The 21016-nt window shown below is 41.9% G+C and overlaps 1 protein-coding gene across 2 annotated transcripts; it reads right to left on the reverse strand.

The window, feature by feature from the left end:
- Nucleotides 1-1378: 1378 nt before the first annotated feature.
- ankrd50l (ankyrin repeat domain 50-like) lies at nucleotides 1379-20610 on the reverse strand. 2 transcript variants are annotated; one of them, XM_065962403.1, is made up of 4 exons: nucleotides 20410-20610; nucleotides 16465-17288; nucleotides 6970-7187; nucleotides 1379-6022 (listed from the first exon to the last, which is right to left on the reverse strand). In XM_065962403.1, the coding sequence occupies exons 2-4, from the start codon at nucleotides 16890-16892 to the stop codon at nucleotides 2472-2474; spliced, it is 4197 nt and encodes a 1398-aa protein (XP_065818475.1). In that variant the 5' UTR covers nucleotides 16893-17288; nucleotides 20410-20610; the 3' UTR covers nucleotides 1379-2471. The 2 variants fall into 2 exon arrangements, with proteins under 2 accessions (XP_065818475.1, XP_065818474.1); XM_065962402.1 differs by lacking the exon at nucleotides 20410-20610 and adding an exon at nucleotides 17363-17602.
- Between the last annotated feature and the right edge of the window lie 406 nt (nucleotides 20611-21016).

Below are 21016 nucleotides of genomic sequence, written 5' to 3' on the forward strand. Positions count from 1 at the left end.
GTAGTGTGACTTTCCTGCTGTGAATACAATTAGCATGGAAACAGCACTGATATTTCTTGGTCTGTAACTTGGTTGTGATGGTGACAATGGCATTTAAACATAGAAAGGTACATTCTTCTAGATGCAGATGCCTGTCTTAACTAATGTGTATAATTTGTAATAATAATGTGTACAAGCTGTCATTTTCTTCATAGAAAACTAAGCTTTAAAAAAAACAAAAAACATTTTTTTAGAGAAACAGAGCTTTAAAAAACCCAGATTGACGGCTGTCAATCTTCACAGACACGGTTGAGAATTCAATGAATCACAACAAAAGTGCTCTGACAAAAAAAACTGTAAACGCTCATTTGTGTTGAAGTATTCGACAGCACGAACAGAAAGATGTCAGTGACAATATCTGTATAGTGTTCTTCTTAATGGAAACCTCTGTCTTCTTGGAAAATAAGTTGTTTGCGGGGGTTTCTATCCTAAAATTCAAACTCCTTATCAGAAAAAAATAGAGAATTTTCCAACAACAGCTTCTTAGATCTTCTTACAATGTCAATGAATATTACAATAAAAACTCGATTAGCCATTGTGTTTCTCTGCAAGCATGTGGAAGGTTGTTTCTATTGCGTTTATCCATTTTACTGTAGAAGACAGTTTTTTCTTGTCTTGTATCGCCTTGTCTCGTCTCACACCACATCGCCTATCACTTCACCGTGTATTGTATCTTGAGAGGCTGGGGACTTTTTAAACTAAATACCAAAATAAGTCATCACAGGGTTGAAGGTAAGCAAAAAAAAAAACATAACCTGCTAAAAAAAATAAAAATATTTGGCCATGTCATAAGTCCAATACACTATGGATTGTGCTGTGTACTCAAAATAAATCATTAAATAAAGAACAGCAATTACACTGCAAAACTGGATTGAGAATGTAATTACATTCACAGCACAATAGGGAGAAAAACCGGCTCTATGTACTTCGACGCAAGCATCACATAACAAAGCCTATAAGGCAATAGATGTTTGTCAGTGTAAATATAGACTGAAGAGCTCTAAATGACATACAGCACCCTGGTACCTGTTAAATGCACCTCAGGAGTCTAATTCCCTTTCTACAAGAATAGGAAATGTTTAACAGATAAGGCACATCAGAAAGATTTAGATAATTTTAGTAGGATCTGGCTGCTGAGTCGTCCTTTCTTTCCTTCAGTTTTAAAAATATCTGTAAGCACTTGTTTTGTAATCCCATTTGGCCACCATCAGCCTGCTGCCAGCCTTTTTATCTCTGTGTGATGCTTCAGATCAAAAGATATCCATGACATTTTTTGGTAGAGAGCAGCACATGAATCATTTAAACACTTTCACAAATAAGAAGACACAGCAGAGGCAGATAGTTGTATGGCATTGTTTGCCATTTTAATGAATGAACATATTTAAATATTAATTCAATGAAAAATAACTAGAAATGCATTTTGATCACATACACATCAACAACCCTCCTACATCAACCCTCAGTTTTTCATGGTCCAACTTTTCCTTTCCTTCCTGTTTGCTCACAGGCATGCTGCAGGGAGCCAACTTGATTCAGTTAACTTGGCTGTCTTTTGTAGTTTGTATCATAAAAACTGCTCTGGGTTAGGCTTTGGAAGGCTTGCATTTCTGCAAAAATGATTTTGGTTTTCAGCAACAGGCCTCTGGAGGATGTAGGTCAGTTTATGGTAAATACAAGGCTTCAATAAAGGCCAAGGACACAAGCTTTGAGCTCCTAAACAAAGGATGTTTGGGGATCTTTACCAGCAGAAAACAACATATCTAAACCTAGAAACTGGTGTTCTATCATAGGCAGTGTTTTCAATGTAGAGCTAATAAAGACCTCAACAGAGGGGAAAATACAATCTGAGTTCACAGTTATTTATACTTTAAATGAAAAAGCACACATTTGTCAGAGCGCTACATACAGTAACAAACAAAACGGAAAGGCAGGAATGTAAGCTTTGATGTCATTCAGTTCCTACTTCCTCTGCAAGTTTCTGACGCTTGTGGTTAAGAAACAGATGACTTTGTCTCACATCTGCATCCAGAAAGCCACTGAAACCTTGTGAGAACTCCTAGAACTGCAAACATTTCCTATTTTACATATACTCCTATTTTAATGAAACATTTCTGTGAATGCTATAAATGAATTCCTTCAGAGACTACGATTGTTTTTTTTGATACCAGAAATTACCTTTAACTAAGCCTGCGTAAATGGAATATTTCCATCCACAATTTATCTGTCAATTTTCAATCCTGAGTGATTAATGTCAATTTCCAACAATATTAATTTAAAATACTACAAAAGTCCTTACATTGAAAGTGGAACTAGAAAGTATTCAGAATATTGCTGAAATATTTAAATTGATATCTCTTAGTGACTGTGTATGAATTGTAAAACCAAATTGTATCAGCACTAACCCAAAAACTCATACAAAGTAAAACAGGCAGTCACAGAGGAGTCTCTCTCTTGTATAAGGCTGCACTGGTGGGACCCTCAAACTGCAGTTTAATGGCCTGTTTCAGATTAAGCTGTGGATCAGCAGTTGTCATTGCGACCATAACATCTTCTGGCAAGGCACTACAGGGTGAGACTGGGGTAAAACTGTAGCAATTAGGTGACAAAATGTTCTTTTGGGGTACAGAATCCCAAGCTTTCCCTTGAAATGGGCTCTGAAGCCTATATGGGTAGCCCAGAGGAGGACTCTCTCGGCCTTTAGCACCTACTCCAGGGTTGTCTTGCCCTGGCATTATCCCGAGGGAGGTCATGACTGATTGCCATTTACCACCAGTGTACGTAGTCCTTTCACCTTTCATAAGGTGTGAGTTTTGTTTGTACATTTTTTCGTGATATTCAAGTCCAGATGACAAACCTTTCTGAGGCAGTTCGTAGTTATGCACCATGGCAGTGACTGTGCAAACAGTGGGAGAGCTGCCTTTAGGATGCCTCTGGCTGCTTCCATGGAGGCTGCCAATGCTTGAGCTCCCAGGTGGGGGGAGGGTTGAGGGACGGCTACGACTGCGAGGAAGTGAGTGCTGTTGGATCTGTTGAATAAAGCTGAGACTGTCAGCTGGTACTGTCTGAACTGTGGCCAGTGAGTGGCAAGTAGATGAGGTTTGTGAGCTCTGCATGGAGTGGAATCGTTCAGCAGTGGAGCCGGGAGAAGATATTGAAGAAGAGGAGGTAGTGGTGGTGACTTCACCACCTGTACTATTTGAGATGCCTGAGGAGTAGTTCCTGTTCGGTTTTATAGGCGAAAAAGTGCTTGTGGTAAACAGGCCCACATAATGCTTGGCTCCATAGCTCTCAAGAAGCCTGACAATGTTAAAGTGACCATGTTTCCCAGCCACTTTGATTGGACTACGGGCATATTTATCCATGTGATCAGGGTTTGCTCCTCTTTCCAGAAGCATTGCAACAATGTTAGCATGTCCCTCCTGGGCAGCGATGCTCAAAGCTGTTGCTTTCTGGTGGCAAGAAAGGTCTATAATGACACCATTGGCTTCCAGGAGACGGCGCCCTACTTCTACATGTCCTGTCCAAGCCACTGAGTGAATTGGTGGCCTTCCCTCTGTATCCTGTGCATTAGGGTTTGCCCCATGCCTTAAAAGTAAGTCTACCATCTCCACAGATCCCTGCCATGAAGCCACATGGAGTGCTGTACGACCTTCAGGGTCTTTGGACTCCAGGGGCACCCCACCTTTCTCTATGAGGAGTGTAGCCATTTCAAGGCGACCCTCTAACACCAGGAGGTAAAGCAGAGGCCTTCCCTCTGCGTCCCGGACATCAGTATCAGCCCCTCGCCTCATAAGCAGGTCTGCAACTTCAGAATGGCCCTCCAAGAGGGCAGCACTCAAGGCAGAATGTCCATCATACGCCCTGTGGTCAATGGGAGAACGTCTATCCAACAACAGCCTAACAGTGCTCCAGTGACCTTCCTGAGCAGCAAGTATAAGAGGGGTGCGTCCTTCAATGTCCATCTCTCCAACCCGTGCCATGCTTCCTCGTTCAGTCAACGCAGCACACACAGTTCGATGGCCTTCACAGGCAGCAGCATGAAGTGGAGTCCAACCAAGGTCATCTTTGTGGTTCTCATCCAGTCCTCGGTCCAGCAAGGAGCGAACAACCTCAACGCTGCCTCTTGCTGCTGCCAGGCAGAGTGCTGTCCTGCCTTCACAATCAATGGCATCAACAGCTGCTCCCCAGAAAAGCAGCCTTGATACTGTCTTCATGTGCCCCATTGCTGCAGCTGCCAACAGGGGAGTAACAGCAGCCGCAGCGGGGACATTGCCATCAGGTCCAGCTGTCTCATCTACATCAGCTCCAGCTTCTAGCAGAAGCTCAACTACGTCGTCATTGCCCTCATAAGCTGCAAGAAGCAACGGTGTCATTCCATCATGGTCTCTGTGGCCAGGGTCTGCTCCACGCTCCAGCAACAAACTTGCCACCTCGCCATAACCTTTAACCCCTGCTGCTGTAGGGACACAGAGGGCAGTGACTGACAGAGCAGTTCGTCCATCTCCATCAGCTAAATCAACATCTGCATTGTGGTCCAGCAAAATCTCCACAGCTTCATGATGTCCCATATAGGCAGCAGCAATGAGAGGTGTCCGGCCTTTGCTGTCAACTCTGTCAACCTTTGCCCCAAAGTCCAGCAGGGTAAGAACAATTTGTTCATGACCACCCCATGCAGCAGCTCTAAGAGCAGTCCTGCCCTCGTTATCACATCCATCCACTACTGCTCCAGCATCCAGAAGAAGTCGGACAGCCTCGCTGTGTCCTCCCCAAGCAGCAGAACGCAGTGCTGTCCAGCCTTCATTGTCCACATGTTCCATCATCTGCATTGCTGTTTCATGTTCCTGGCTCTTTGCCCACTCGAGTAGCACAGACAAAACTTTGACGTGACCCTGCCTGGAAGCCAATGTCAGTGCCGTTTGACCATGAACATCACTGTCCATTGGATTAGATCCGTGTGCGATGAGAAGTTCAGTTATGTTTTCAGAACCCTCATGGGCTGCACTGGCAAGTAAGGTTCGTCCATCAGTGGTACCAGCATGGTTTACAGACAACCAACTGTCTAACAGCTTCTTTACAGATACCTCCTTTTCAAAGTCCTGTTGTGACTTAGTTTCCTTTTCATCAATATGATGCTCTTCTACGTTTGGGTCCACATCTACAAGAAAGGCTGCCGAGACCAGCCCACTCCTCTTTAACAGCTGAAGGACTTCTTGGCTGACAAGAACAGGAGGGTGGATTGAGGATGTGGTGAGTGTAGTACTGCTGCTAGGAGTAAGAACTGGCACACCTGCCCAAATCATCCATAGTGCTAATAATGAGGGGTTTTCTTTGTGGTGACCTGAGCAAACTAAATGTGTGGCAAGCTGGCAAGTATCCTCAATGTCAAGGTAGGGTCCCTGCAAAGTAAGAGCCATGGCAAGCATACTGTGACCTTCAGTTTTGCTACACAGGTACTTCTGTGTGCAATACTTAACATCTGTCAGCCACTCAGCAAAACTAGCATGAAAAAGTATTTTGGTGCCCCCAGGGCCATCGATCAGGAGAGGAGAGAGGGTTCGGAGCTTGTTCTGGAAATCCTGAAGGCTGAGCAAGTTGTCATGTGTCCAGGCCGCTGAGAATAATTGTTGGGGTGTGAGGGGCCTTGGGGCAGCCAGGAGGATATTGAAGAGAGGCCGGACATAGACGAATAGCCCCCGGGGGAAGAGTCTCTGGCACAACCAAAGATAGAGGCCATTGAGAGTCCCAGGTATGTCCCGGATCTCCCGGAGACCCACCAGTGCACCTGCAACGCCATCAAGCACACGCTCAAGGAAGAGCATGCAGCCACTGCTCTTAATGTGAAGTAGATTCAGCATGTCAGCTGTGTCAGGGGTGAGCTGGCGGCGAAGTGCCGCTTCTTCATCAAGCCGGCAGAGGATGTACTGCTGCACGTCATGGACTGGTGGTGGCTTCCTCAGATCATCCAGACAGAGTTTACGAAAACCTGCAACACAGAAAAAAGTAGCACATTTTTTAACCCCAATACGGTTTTTACAATTTTGTGTTTTTGGGTTAATCTCTCTCTGTCTCTTCCAGTGATTATCACCATATGATACATACTCTAACAACATTAAAAACAGAAAAGAAAAACAGATGGCCTTATGAACACCTTAATCCCTGGGATGTACTGATGTGTGAGCTTAAAAGATTTCTAGAATTTATAGAGTACTTTTTTACCCTTGGAATATATTGTTTTGTAAAAGTGCTAATGGTGGAGAAGACCTTGGTTAAAGAACTGCAATTGTGATCTTGGAAGAGGAAATAAATTCAGTGCTGTATAATTTGGTCATTAGTTTCCATTACACAACACATCTCTCCTTCATTTATAATTCATTGCTAAAGTAAAGCTGGGGCGTATAACCAGAGCACTCAACCTCGCACCAGCTTTTAACAATACAACAGTCAAAGATCCTTTTCGCTAAAACTGTAGAAAAACTTGTATGTCTATTTTATGAAGACCATTATTTTATATATTTAATTTACATTCACTCATTACACAAGTCAGACCAGATAGGTTTCAGTAACTCAGTCATTGGGTGCCTGTTTAATAAAACGGATGGGGACATAGCCAGCAATAATACTGTTAACAAAGGTTAAGAATGAATGATATTATCCCAAAATGCAGACAGCATTATTAGGGGAATAATGTAAAACAGACTGCTAGATTACATGTGAAATCCTGAACTTGGGTGTTGAATGTATATGTATGTCGGTCAATACTTATCTCAATAACATAAGAAAACAAATGTTTTAAATGAGCTGACACAAATACTGGTCAGTCAATTTATTCCCTGATCACGACAGCCCAATATCAACCTCACACAGCTTATTCCTGTCTGGTACAACACATTCTCATACAGAATAACATTAAAATGAGCTATCTTTTCTCACCTGAAAACATCTTGCACACAGCCTTGTTGTGACGACGGACAGAGCAGACCAGCAGGAGCCACTCAGGCAGCAGGTGTTGATTTGCAGCCAGGAGCTCTGCGATGGAGCCGCTCTTCCCACCTCCAATGCCTGCCTCAAATGCTACATCAATGGAGTCCACCACCATCATTAGAGTCTGGGCAGGAGGAGAAAGATCCAGCAGGGGTCCCAACACTGCTCTAAGGGTGAAAAAAGGCAGACATGAAAAGATAAAGATCAAATTCCAGACATCTATAAAATGCAGTTGAGGGCAGATGAGAAAGCTCAAAGTAACACAAACTGTGTGAGCTTTTTTTTCTTTTAAATTGCCCGCAGTGCATTTCCACAGCAGATACAGAACAAAGCCAGTCAACCGTTTCAAATCAAGTCAATGACTCTGAAAGTAATCACTCCATCACTATGCAGAAAGCTATTTTCCCATGACTTGAGGCAATTACACTTACAACACGGAAATGTTTTGTGTTTTCCACAACATTAACTTTATAAACAGTTCTACCATACCTCTCATGTTGTAAAAAAAAAAAAACACGATTCAAAAATGTTATGAAATAAACAACTTTATATATCGACTCTAAAGGAATTCCAACCAGACTGAGATTTAAATTTCTCATTGTAAAACGTTTTCAAAACAGTTAATCAGGCTTAAAGAGAGACCACACAAGAATATCCATGTCCCAGACTCCTGTTCCAGATTCAAGAAAACACATCCAAAAACAACACTGATATTTGTAACTTTTCATGTAGTCTTTGGGATGATAAGTATTTTTTTGAAAAACTTCAATATTTGTGTTTTTGACAATATTTAGGTTGCAGTTTCCTCCGGCAGTAGAAGGTAATATCCCTTAATTATGAAAGGTTACCCCGAGGAATATTCTTGTGAAAGAAATGCAGAATGAGTTACAGGGGCTAGTTTAGCTAAGCGTGTTTCCATAACTTTGGATCTCTCTGCAGTCAAACCAACATGGCTCAGTATTTCTGAAATCTGACACTTTTTACTCAGGAAACTGTCATATTAATGCTTACCTCAAATCTTTACCATTTGTAATAAAGACATGCTTATGAATTATTGTACACAAATGGCAAATCTTGTACCCTTTAGTGTGTTTGGCACAACAGTGCTAAGCCAGGTAAAACTCTAAAGTTGAACTGTCCTTCACAGAGCACAGTCAGCAGCCTCCCTGCTGTGATCTGAAGGTGACTCACTTTAATGGAACTTCTGACATTTCCTGCTCCACCCTGGGGCACGCTCACACACACGCACGCACAGGTAGGTGTGTGTACACAGAAGATAAACACACACACACACAATCCTTACTTACCCAAGCACACTTGCACATCCCTCCTTTGAAGTCCTTCCTGAGCTTTACAACCCCTCACGGTAACATGCCTGAGCTTTGATTCTCTAAAACCCTTTACCCTCTCTGACCAAAACATCAAGGATACATATAGTATCACATTAAACCTCAGCTTAATTCCTCAATTCAAATTTAACCTAAAAAGGTTCACAAAATATTAATCATTAAAAACAATACAACTAGAAGAGAAAAGTGCGAATATCATGCATAATAAAGAAAAGAGTAACGACTGAATATTCACCTGAACTCATCTTAGCCGCACAGAGTGAAATGGTTTCAGAACCCAGCTGTAGCTGCATGCTCTTATTCCTGAATCTTGACCTAAGACCTGAGGCAAGTTTATCCATGGGGAAAACATTCTGCACTCAAATGGAGTAAAGATTTTTGCTGCAGTAAAAATATGTCAAAAAAAAAATACCTCTGTTTTCAAACACATAACACATAATAGTTATACAGAAGCTGTGTAGTTATAGTTATTATAGACACCCATGTACTCCCTGTGTTAACAGAGCTAAGCAGCGGGAGATGTGTTTAACCAAGGTGATAATATGTTTCACAACTGATGACAACTTTAAATGTCATATAGTCAATTTTAAGTATTCGATATTTAAGTATTAGTTAACTGTTAAAGTAATTACAAGTACTGCTATTCAAATGTATTTCATTTTAGAGGGTTGCTGTAACATTTCACAAACAACGGTTTTATGGTTACCAGTGTATTTTGGCCGTGCTTGCAGCAGTGCTACAGTACAGCGGTGGTCTAGCAGTGGGCTCAACAATTAAACATCTCAAAACTTATAAGATTGATTTCTTATAAGTGCCCCAAAGTCATTCATGTTCCCCAGAGGATGACTCCTCGTGTCTTTTCTATTCAACCTTAACCATTGGGCCAAAAATTGGTTTTCCACCTTTCTTACAAGGTCCAGTGTTTTCCCCTACCATTATAGAAGTACCCCCCCCCCCCCCCCCCGCCCCCCTTGAAGGTCAAGTAGATCTATTTTTGGGCTTTTTGTGCCTTTATTGTAGAGATGGGATAGTGGATACCTTTCCAATAGAACAGGACAGCTGTCATTAAAAGTAACGCATGAACACCAAGATTCCTTCAAGTGTTTCTGTTTGTGTCAGTGTGTCGGCGTGTGCCCCCCCCCCCCCCTCCCCCCCCCAAAGCTGTAAACCTGAGGAGAAACACTGAGGTCTGTTTTGATTTTTGAAGTCTACTGAAGTAGGGATTGTAGAAACTTGTTCTGAAGGTGACAAACAGTGGTTAACCTGTGACAGCAGAGTGCAATGAATGGGTCACACAGTCGCTGAACCTAACTCAATTACCCTCCAATAAACACAGGGTGTGTGTTTGTGTGTGTGCTGTTATTACTTGTAATGTGTATGTTTAAGAGTGATCAGAAGCACCAGTCACCTTTAGTCACCAAGCAGGTGTCCTTTGAACCCATAAGAAGAAGAAGACCTTAAAACCTTAACTCTCTGTAAAAAAAATAAATACAGAATGAAGAGGAAATACAGCTTTTCATTCTCAAATCACCAACAGTCTATCAGCTACTCTGAATAATGTTCCTGATGCCAAAGAATAGCAAAACAAGCAACATTTCCAATCCTTTAAAAGCAAAATCAGTTGCTGCCAGGAAGGAAGCAGCTACACAAGTGTTGATCAAACATTGAGGAGAGGTCATCCAACCTGTAAACAGAGCCGCCAAGGAACATTTCATTTCAGACTGGCTGATACAGAAGCTTGGCAAGTCAAAACAAGTGAACGTGTTAGCTTCAATAATGTGATATCACAATCTGGATTCACATACGCATTTTGTCAGTGAATATTTTTACATTACAAAAATAAGTCATCTGTGATGCGTCCAACAGATCTGCCTTGTTTGAGCTTCTGCCGGGAAACCGCGAATATTAACATCATGAAAAACAACTTCAATTAACAAATAATATATGATTTCTTACAACTCTCACCAGTTAGCAGTAGCTGCATCATTGATTGGTTAAAATATGCAAATGAGTTGAAGGTGGTAAGTCAGGAACACATCTCACCTCATGATTCATTTATAGACAGCAGTCTGAACAGGGAAGAGGCATCATGGCGTGTTTCCCTCTATTACCATCAAGGTTTCATGTCATTAATTAAAAAACAGCTTGAACTCTAATGATGTTAGTGGAGGCAGCCTTTCACGCATATGACGATAAAAAACGGCTGTGGCATCAATTAGTGGGTGCATTACTTAACCATATAATTTTTTACCATTTAATCAATACAATGTTTAAAAATGTTGTGATAGGGAGGGTTCCCGAATCTCAAGCAGACAGCCAGTGATTGCTGATCAATTCATAATTACAAACATAACAAACCTTTGGGATTTTAGTTTTTTTTTATGGCTTTATATTATTAATTCTCTTAGATTTGTTTTGATTACTAAAAGCTGTGTAAATATATGACAATACAGGAAAGCACAGAAGTCCTGAAAATTAGCGAGAAGTTTTGTGGTGAGCTGTGTGACAATTTCACTCCCACTATTCCGGCTTTTGTTGGAAGAATTTCCCACTCCACTACAGTAGGTGGCGATATGCCCAATTTCAGCTAGTAACTATTGGACCCCCTTCCAGTTGACCTTTTAAGGAGTTGGCAAACAGCAAATTGGTTGCCCGTCGAACCGTAGAAGCATGGATAACTCTACATCTCTGTGCATTTTGTACATACTCAATGCTTTGCTTTTGGTACAAACGCAATGCACGCTATCTCTCTAGCTTATATGGTGAAATCTGAAGGCACACAACACACATATTTAGGCTGTTTGACTCCTGGGACAAAGGCCGACATGGGAACTTGGAGCATGCATAGAAAGTCTAGGCATGTTTAGGTCTGATTGAGGCGTATACATGCAAGAGTAAATCAATCACAATTATCTTTGAGTGTTAGTCCGGCTTTGAGAAATTTCAGTCGGACTAACATGTTTACATGCATTATAATAGTCCAGTTTTAGTCAGAACACAATTAATCAATGTTGTCTAATTGCATGTAAACATACTGACGGTAAGCGCCATGTAGGGGAGCAACTTGGGAAGATTTCAGGGGCTGTCCTGAAAGTTTCTAGAAATGTCCTGTCCTGAAATGTTCCACAATTTTCAAGAAATTTCAGGATTGTGTGGAAGGGCTTTTAAAATGTTCTTTGGTCAGACATGTCCCAATCAATTTTAGTTTCTTTTTCACAAGGGGAACATTTACAGACCAATCCTTAATGAGTGTGAATCAGCTTATAAAACGTTATCTCCCAGCTGACTTTTATCACCAAGCACATCCTGTAATTAAAGGTAGATCTAAACCCTGCCGCGGGTGACTGCTTCATCTCAAGTTACAATAAGCTTATCAGACCTCTGTGTGCTTTAGTCATCTGATTAAAGTGACACTCCCTCACTGGCATACTTTCAGTTCTGCGGAGGAGGAGGAAGTGTAATGAATTCAGGTTTTCCGCTTCGTTCAGCCCACACAGTGCTGGACACAGATCTGAAGGGGACCTCTGAACCTGAGCTTTAAATGGACTTGTAGAGGGGAGAATGTCACATTCAAACCTCTGATAATTAGGATGTTCCCTCAGAGACAAACTTCATGCTGAAATTACTTGACTGACTTTCAGACCTGCTCAGAGACTGAAGTGAAATCCAATCTGACCCTCAGGTGATAGATTTCTAACTGAACCTAGATTCAGACCCTTCCCTCTGGTAAAAGCTATCTGAAGGCTTTTAACAGATAGTGTACCATACTTTTCTCTTTTCACCTGTATTCATGTCTGTAGTGTATGCGTGTGTGGTTCTTTACAGTAATTCAGTTTGGTGTTTTTCACTTAAGTTATTTTTGCCTTTCCATGCATCTTTATTAAAATATTCTTATTTTTATGTCTCCTCTTTCTGCATGCATTTTAGTAAAAAACATGCTCAGTTAATTTTTAATGACATGCTTTATTACTGTTTGTCCTTAAGAAGCAAAGTTCAGTTAGAAAACTTGTGTTTGTAAGTGTTCAAAGTCAGGCAGACAACTTGACAAGGAAACCCTTTTCCAAAATGCCCAGTCCAAAAAAGATAGCAACTTATGCATGAGCTCTATCCACCTGATATTAAAAGGCAGCAGCAAGATACTTCAATATCAGAATCAAACATAACTGAATCACTTTGAATAAAACATGGAGCGGTCAGCCTAAAGTCCAATGCCTGCCAGATCAACGTCCTCTTTATATGACCTATCACGGAGACCTTTCAAAGGTTTCCATGTCCTCAGCAATGTTTTACTAATGCCAAGTGATCAATGTATGTGTCCCTGGGTCAGTATGCTAAAATCACCCACCCACCTACAGCTTAAAGTTTACTCATGTTTAACTCATTGGCATCTACGCCCACATTTTGTTTTGTGAGCAAAACCGTTTTCTTGACTTAACATGTTGATATTTCTGCAGTGGCAGAATGGATTTTTACCATTCTACATGCAACAGGAAAACTTCCTCTATGTTATGGAGGAAGCCCTAACTAGGGTTTGGACACTTGACAAATGCTTGTGACCATTGCTGGTGGCTAACAGTCATTGACCATGCCATTAAACCATGCCTGTGGTCTAAACGAGGTTTTGCCGACTTCACTGACAGTCATTACTGGAGTAAACAGCCAACAGACTTCATGGAGGCTGCTTTGTCTCACACTATCCTCCTCTGCTTCCACACAGTCAGTTTACGGTCGATTCTAGACTTGGTTTTCAAAGTTTTAAGCCTGTCATGCTCCTGTTGCATTGCTTTTTGTACAAATATTCCGCTAAGAATCAGCTAAAATGTATTTGCACTGCTGACATCACCACCATCCCATGCCCAACAACATTGGCCAAACTTAACACCAACCAATCAGTAATGATGTTTTAGAAGAAATTCTGGTTTATCTCCATCGTTAGAGCAGGCCCACCATATACAGAGGCAGAGTCCTGCAACCATTTGATGCATGTCATACACCTTTCCTATCCATTCTAATCTAAAATATAAAGATTAGATAAAATACTACTCCAAAATATTCATAATGTTTGAGAACATTGGACTTAGAAATGACCCAATGGAGTGAAAGTATCTAGTATCAGCCTCTGGTACCCTCTAAAATAGTGTATCTGCAAATTTGCCAGTCAAGGCATTGAAACGGATGCATAACCAATTTTCCCACAAAAATTAAACTGGTTTCATGCAGTTTATGGTAGGGTATGACGATACAAAAAACCATACTAGCCAAGAGTGTAAGGATAGTCAAAGCTGGGATTGGCAGCAATCAGTGTTTTTTTCCACAAATAATAAGTATATTTTTAAACTGTACTAGTATCAAAAAAGGTTGATCCGGATGTCTTTGGCATTCTTGTCGTGTCCGCTTTCAGATGAGCCATGAGATATGATATGCATTTAAACTGTTGTTCTCGTCCCTCCTCTTGAAATGTCACTGTCTTACAAACTGCATGCTGCTGATCTTTCTTAGAGGCAGACTGCCACACAGATGACATTTTCTTTCTTTGACCATAAAAACATATCAGTTTGTCCAACAGGTGACTTCTGCTCAATGAAACCCTCTTGTCTGAAGTCTTATGACTGCTATGATTGGCTTGGTACTTTTGGCATGTTGAAATCAGCTAGTTTGAACATGAAAGGTAAAGGTAGTCAGAACACACAGGCAACAACGGATAATTTTCCTTGTGGTAAGGACAAGTGAGCTGAACTTGATTGGTGAACCCAGCCTACAAGTTAAACAATGACGCATCAAGTTGTTTCTGCTTCTTTGATTGAAATCCACCAGCACTACCCAACTTTTTGAACCCTACATCTAACCTTTGGGAGGTTTCAGGCAGTGGGAGCCACTCCACATAAAAAGTTCAAGAACAGTTAATGATGTGCTGACTACAGACAGCTACCAGCCTGTGTAGGGCATACGTCTCATGTGTTCCCTTTCACTGCCAGTTGAAGCCTGTGTTTCATCAGTTTGGTTAAGGCTGACGTAGTCCGCCCGCAGCCACTTTCTCTCACAAGAGCTCCAAACACAAACAGCGGCTGGATGAGAGCCAGCCAGAGGGGAATGTGGAATCCAGCTCGGTACTTCACACCAGAGGAGAGCAAACACAAGAGGAGTGTAAAAGAGCTCTGGCTCATCGAAGAGTAAACACACCAGGAGAGAGTGCATACGATTGTAGAGAGGAGTACGACCTCGCTGACTGGTGCAGAAATGGTCACTGGGGTACTGGAGGCATTTTTCACCTCTTTGTTCTTTTTTTTTCTCCCCCTGGTCTGAAAGGATGTTGTGTCGTAAATAACACTGTAGCATTCATTCGCACTGGAGGCCCATTGTGTGCGCTGTGAATGGCCGGCATTACGAGAGGAGAAATAAATATAAGACGAGGAAGAATAGCTGATGTCGGCGTTTTCCTGTGACTGCTGTGGCCTCTCTTCGCTTCAGACATGGTCTTACATTTTACAAGCTTCGAGACTCTCTTTGTGAGTTGACAGTACAAACACCTGCAGAGAATGGCCTCTATTTAGTGAAAAATATGTGCGGGCAAAAAGCTTTTATGGATCTTTTTCCCAGCACATAAGTGACAGCGGCTGGCTGTTTGACACTCCATCATTTCTTTTTGAGGCAAACTTGGGTGCTTTAGATGTTATTTAAACATCTAAAGCACCCAAGTGTTGCAGACATTATACAAATGAGAAAACCTGCCTGCTTATTATCCCATATGCTCTTTGGTAAAGCGTCTCGAGATAACACTTGTTATGAATCGGCGCGATAGAAATAATGATTGATTGATTGACATTGCAGCTGATGATGCAAACAAGCAGTTATCTCTGAATGTGTGGAGGCAGCTTGGCCCCGTCTTAAGGGGATTTATCCATGAAATATCACGCGACTGAAGATTCCATGAATGTTACATTTTATCATGAGGTGCTTTTAACATTTCAGCAAACTAACGTGTAGTACTTGAAATCGGTCTTGGTCTCAAGACCACTTTTTGAAGGTCTCGTCTCGAACTGGGCGGACTCTGCAGACCAACACTGATAGGCCTTTTCTACACGTCATTGCTTTGATTCGAAGGAAAACTGCCCTTTCTAAAAGATCAATTAACTTTAATTCATTCATAATTAGATTTTTACCCCACGGTTACGTCTGCAACCTTCTCAGTGTTACGTTTTAAGTGAGTGATATGACTGCTGCACACAAGATGATGATTTTTCATTGATATTTGTGGTCTTTCCTCGGTCTCGCCCTGCCTTGATACTGGTCTTGAATCGGTCTCGATCCCCGAATGTCTCGGTCTTGTCTCTGCCTCTGAGCACTCCGGTCTCGGGTATGTCTCGGCCTCGGACCTTGAAACAATTTTTCTTGATTGTTTCTTAACTTTCTTAACTTAAATCTAGAGCTGAAAAACGTGCCAATAAAAAGAGTCTGTAAAGACCACTTTTGATCTTTGATAGGTTAGATAATTCCTCATCGTGTGGGGTTAAGCAGTTTGTCTCTATAGCCTATATTCATGTTGTGAAGCATGAGGAGCAATGGGCAATATCTTTTGAATTCATTTTTCAAAAGATAACATGGGTCAGTAATGCCTCCTTGAGTTTTCATGGTAATTTGTCAGCTTAACAATGAACAATGGGGGATTTTGTCTAAAATGTAAACAGTCAGCAGAACTCTCCTGTTTAAACTGAATACTTCCAAAACCGTGAAGACGAACTTGTTTCACAGGTTTCACCTATTTATACTTCCTGCTGATTGTGTCAAACACTCGCTGACACATGCTGAGTGGACCTGAGTTTATCTGTTCTCGCTTGTATTAACAGTATCGCCATCTGACTGTGTTGAGCTGTGAACGAGCCCCACTGTTGAACATGCAGACACATGCAGAGCTCCTGGATGGGTTTCATGCTTGTTACATTACTTTCCTTTCACCTCGACTTTGGCAACCTTAGAATCTCCCTCGACATCAGCCCACAGCGGATCAAGTATGAATGCCAGAATGTCAAAACAAAAAGCAGATGGACGCTAGCTTTAAGAATTTTTAAAGTAAACTTTAATAAAATGTTACACCAACCTCTTGAAGGTGTTGTCTGGGTCCTTCTGACAGGTGAGTGGCTCCAGAGTAGAGGATACAGACGGGCTGTTCAGGATCTCTTTATACCCAGGAGGAAGGACAGACGAGGCCCTCAGCTGCTCCACCAGGCCCAAGACAAACCTCCACAGCACCATGCTCCTCTGGTCCTCCCTCTGGCAGAAGTGGGAGGCCAGGCAGCGCGATGCCAGTCCGACTTCCACTCCTGCTTTCGAGGTGGGCCACACCACCTCGGTGCACAGGGCAGTCTTCCCTGCACCTGGACCCCCTGTCACCAACAGCCCTGCCGGTTGTCCCGGCACAGAGCGGTTTTCCAGGCAGCGCCACAGCTTGTCCAGGGCCCATTCCCGGCAGTAGAAACGCCGGCCCTGGAGCAAGCTGCAGCTGCTGCCAAATCCACCGCTGCTCATTTGTTCCTGGATGTCAACTCACTGCTCTGAACTTCATGTCCCATGCTCCTCCTGTAATTTTTTTCTACCCCCGACTTTTAATTTTAGCTGCAGCTTGTGACAACCTCTGCTCGTGACAGCTGTTTCCTCGCGTTTTCAGTTTCTGGAAGTGTTGCATCAGGCAATCATTATCAGTGGCTTCCCTTCCCCTGCAGGTCTTCTTTTTTTTTTTTTTTGCAGGAAGAGGAGTCAAAAAAAGGTTAATAAGCTAATAGATCCCCTCTTCATTTCCTAATTTGGGCTTGTCTTCATCTTTTAGTTTCTCTGGTTTGTAGCAGCAAAGCAAACAAGAGGATCCATGGTTACCACCGCCTGTCATTCTTCCCCTTCAGATCGAGGAGCTGCTCAGTCAGAAATCTGAAGAGGGAAAAGAAAGAGTCAAGAGAGGAACTGACAGCATGCTTCTCACAGATTTAATGTCACTATCTCACCTTTCCCCTGACTCAGTCATCCTCTGTCTCCCAATTACAGCTAGCGTCTTCTCTCCTCTCAGTTTCTGTTTCTCTTCAGATTTTAAAAGCATGGATCCCAAACTGGAGCTCTGTCATAAAAATTCCCCATTCCTTTCTCACGCTCTTTCTTGCCTCACACTTCCTTCTCTCTCGCTCTCTCTTTCTCTCTCGCCCTCTGGCTCTCTCTCAGTCTCGCATGCTCTCAGGTTTTTCTTGTTTTGTTTTTTTGTCTCCTCCCCCTTCTCCGTGTTTGTCTGCATGTCGGGACATGCACAGGAGAGCAGCGAGAGATAAGACCAAGAGAGGGGAAGAACCGATGGCCGGGAGCGTTTTCTACCGCTGACAGGGGGGAGGGATTACCTGGGGTCAAGGTTCAGTCACAGGGCAGTGCTACACCTGAAGCAGTTTCAGGACTGGGACTCACACTGACTACCTTTACCTTTTGATGAACCCCCCCTGGACAGCTTTGTGTTTGCACACCTGTGATGTCTACACAGACAGCCTCTCTGCTGCTCAGGTGCTTCTGCTGGCCGTATCTTTCTACTCGGAGTTTCCCTTTGAAAATGGCCATTAATAATCTATCACGTTCCGCATCGTCTTTATTTAATTTAGATAGAATTAGAAAATGATATATGGTATATGGGGAGGCGATCAAAGTCTGCAGAATGAAACACAGCAGCATTAACACCACTCAGCTCTGTAAGAACAAAAATGAATAGATGTAACAGGATTTTCTGAACTCTCATGAAAAACCTTTAAGGAATCCAGACGAGGAATGTCAAAGGCTCCTGTGACAAAGTGAGCACGGTGGTGAGAGAGCACCATCGCGCTGCATTTCAAGTCAGTGACTCATTCAACACCAGCTACATCTGTCAGATTATCACTGCAAAAAAGCCTCATTGCTATGCTTACCAGTTACAACACGATGGACTGGTGACGGTATGATTCTGGGAGCTAATGTTAATCGTGAAATCTAAGAACAGCCAAGTGGTACATTTTAGGATTCAGCTTAATACGGCTTCATCACACCAAGAAAACGATCACCCCGTCTAAAAGGGGGGGTGACACATGTTCTGCACACTCAGCTAACAAGTGCCAGAAAATGAGCTGTAGACATTTGCTCTTTTAGCAGGCAACTGAAGACAGAGATGAGGATTACTGACACACAGTAGTGAAGTTGTCAACATTCTTGTCATTACTTGTGGTATTTACAAAGCCCTACTAAACCTGGCATGCAGCGTGTAGGGACGCTGCTGCAGCAACTGAAGCCAAGAGCAGCATCTTTATAGGGCTTCCCAAACAAACTGTTTATGCAGAAGCCAAGTCAAGTCAAGCCAGTTAAATTTTATACAGCCGAAAGAAGAGCCGAGCTCAGTGGTTTCATTCTACCCTGTACTAGACCCCTTCATTTGAAGAAGTGATCATTTGAACTGTCTTCTGTAGTCCCAGTTCTTAAAGCACAAACAGAACAAACAGTAGAATATTACTTTTTCAGTAGTGGCTAATTTAAGTCACACTTAAGTCTGAAATCAGTTGGACTAAAAGAAAGCACTCTTCAAATATGTGATCTGTAGTGGAGAAGGACTCTGAACAGAAGCTGCTATTGACTGGGGAGGAAGCAGTCAATAAAATATGTTTCCAAATTGAATCTCAGCAACTTTAGATGTCTCCCAGCGAGCACGGAAACAGAGTTCTCGACATTCTTAAAATAAATGAATAATCAGCAAACACTGAAATCCACACTTGCCAATGAGTTGCCTGACAATCTAACATCAGTAGATTTATTTTCTTAAACTAGTAGTTAGGCTTTTATAAAGAAAAATACCTTTCTACCAAGAGTAAAATGAGCAAATGAAATGCAAGGTCATGGCTGAACACCTAATACTACGCTAAAAGCAGCAGCTACTATATGCTTAGCTAGGCAAATCGCTTTTCAAGCTTTATTAATTTACACATTATATGCTGTTCTAATGGGCTATGCTAGATTAATAAAACCATTTGACTATTAGCTACACTACGCCAGTCTACCAGGACCACAGAATTCCTAGAGTCTCTGCTAAGTGCTTGTGAACTAGTTCCCAGCCGACCAGTTCAGCCCTCCTTCCAGGCCTCATGGCATTTAGTTGAAAATTTTGGAATCCCTTTTGATAAAACATGTTGTGCCAGTCCGATGCAAGAATCAGAAAGCAATTAGCCTACAGCTTAATGTTACGACCATGGGAGAAAACACACACATGGACCTACTCTACCCTTTTGCTACTATTGACATCAAAAAAAAAAAAAAGCCAACAAAAATGACCTCAAAATCTGTTTGTTTTGTTACAAAAAATAAATAATATGTGGTGACCTTGAAGACTCTACTGATGTTACCTGGTAATCAGCAGTGAGGCTACAGCACAAAACTCCACCTAAGAAACATTTCATTTTTCATTAATCAAAGATGTGTAATGTGTGGATTCCTGCTTTAGATGACAACTTTTTTTTAATCTAAGATAAGATAACATAAGATAATCCTTTATTTATCCCACAATGGGGACATTTACAAAAGGTTAGGTTAGGTTACATTTGTTTAAAAAAAAACGATAAAAAATAAGTAATTGGGCAGATTTGTGATAATTAATTTAGGTGATAACCTCAAGCAACATTCATGAGGCTACTCCTGTGGAATAAATGTGGCATAAGCCTACTGTAGCCTAACACTATGCCGAATCAGTCCCTTCACACACACACACACACACACACATATTTCTCTCCGTCTGTACCTACAAGTAATCCCCTGCAGGCTGTTTGCTCTCTACCTGTCAGCTTGGACTGCAACTAATGATATTTTCTAGCAGGAAAGGTGTATAATAGCCTGATTCTGACCTCGTTAATCAGTCGCCATTGTAAACAAAAAAAAAAAATCTCTGCACAAAGACTTTAAGACACTTTGTTTCCCAAAAAGACCGCCTAAGACGGAAACGCTATTTAGTTTCCCCCCTGGAGATACCGCGACTGAGTTTAAAATCGAGCAGTGATGATCTTACCTGACAAGAAACGCTCTCCATCTCCGACTCCCTCCTTCACTCTTCCTTCCGAAAAAACAACCGCACTTCACCGGATTTAATCACACAATCCTCCATACCATACCATCACATCAAAGATAAAGTTATTATATTTGGTGAAGATGCCCTCCACATTTTAAAGACTGTCTCTCAGTGGGTCCGCTCTCTCTCTCTCTCTCTCTCTCTCTCTCTCTCTGCTGCCTTCCTTGCACACTCTCAAAAAGGATGTAAGAGAGGTGGGGAAAAAACTGTGTTACAAGGACATCCTCTGGAGGCTTGATTTTCACACAGATATGTTAAGACTGGATTTAAGAGGTTTTTCTAGATTTACTGTGACAAATTTATGCCAGAAAAAAAAGAGTTGATGTAAGAATATACACAAACTAAGTATTTGCATGTAACGTGAAGCCTAGTTTACATCAATTGCTGCTATTTATCATACCAAGTCACTTTAATCACTTGTCACTTTATCTTGTCATTCTCTGCAAATACTGCCTCAATTCTCAATTCCCCCCAGTTAACGTCATCATTAATGTTGTAATGTATATACCGCCTGTTTTTATTTGTATTTGTATTTGTATTTATCTTA

The sequence above is a fragment of the Labrus bergylta genome, chromosome 13, assembly GCF_963930695.1.
Source record: "Labrus bergylta chromosome 13, fLabBer1.1, whole genome shotgun sequence".
Taxonomy (NCBI): domain Eukaryota; kingdom Metazoa; phylum Chordata; class Actinopteri; order Labriformes; family Labridae; genus Labrus; species Labrus bergylta.

Bases quoted from the DNA above. Each gene is read 5' to 3' on its own strand.
- ankrd50l (XM_065962403.1), bottom strand. From the start codon at position 16,892: ATGAGCAGCGGTGGATTTGGCAGCAGCTGCAGCTTGCTCCAGGGCCGG. The intron at 7,188-16,464 runs GTTGGTGTAACA...TTTCACCCTTAG, and splicing joins CCAGACAACACCTTCAAGAG to AGCAGTGTTGGGACCCCTGC. The intron at 6,023-6,969 runs GTGAGAAAAGAT...TCTGTGTTGCAG, and splicing joins TGTGTGCAAGATGTTTTCAG to GTTTTCGTAAACTCTGTCTG.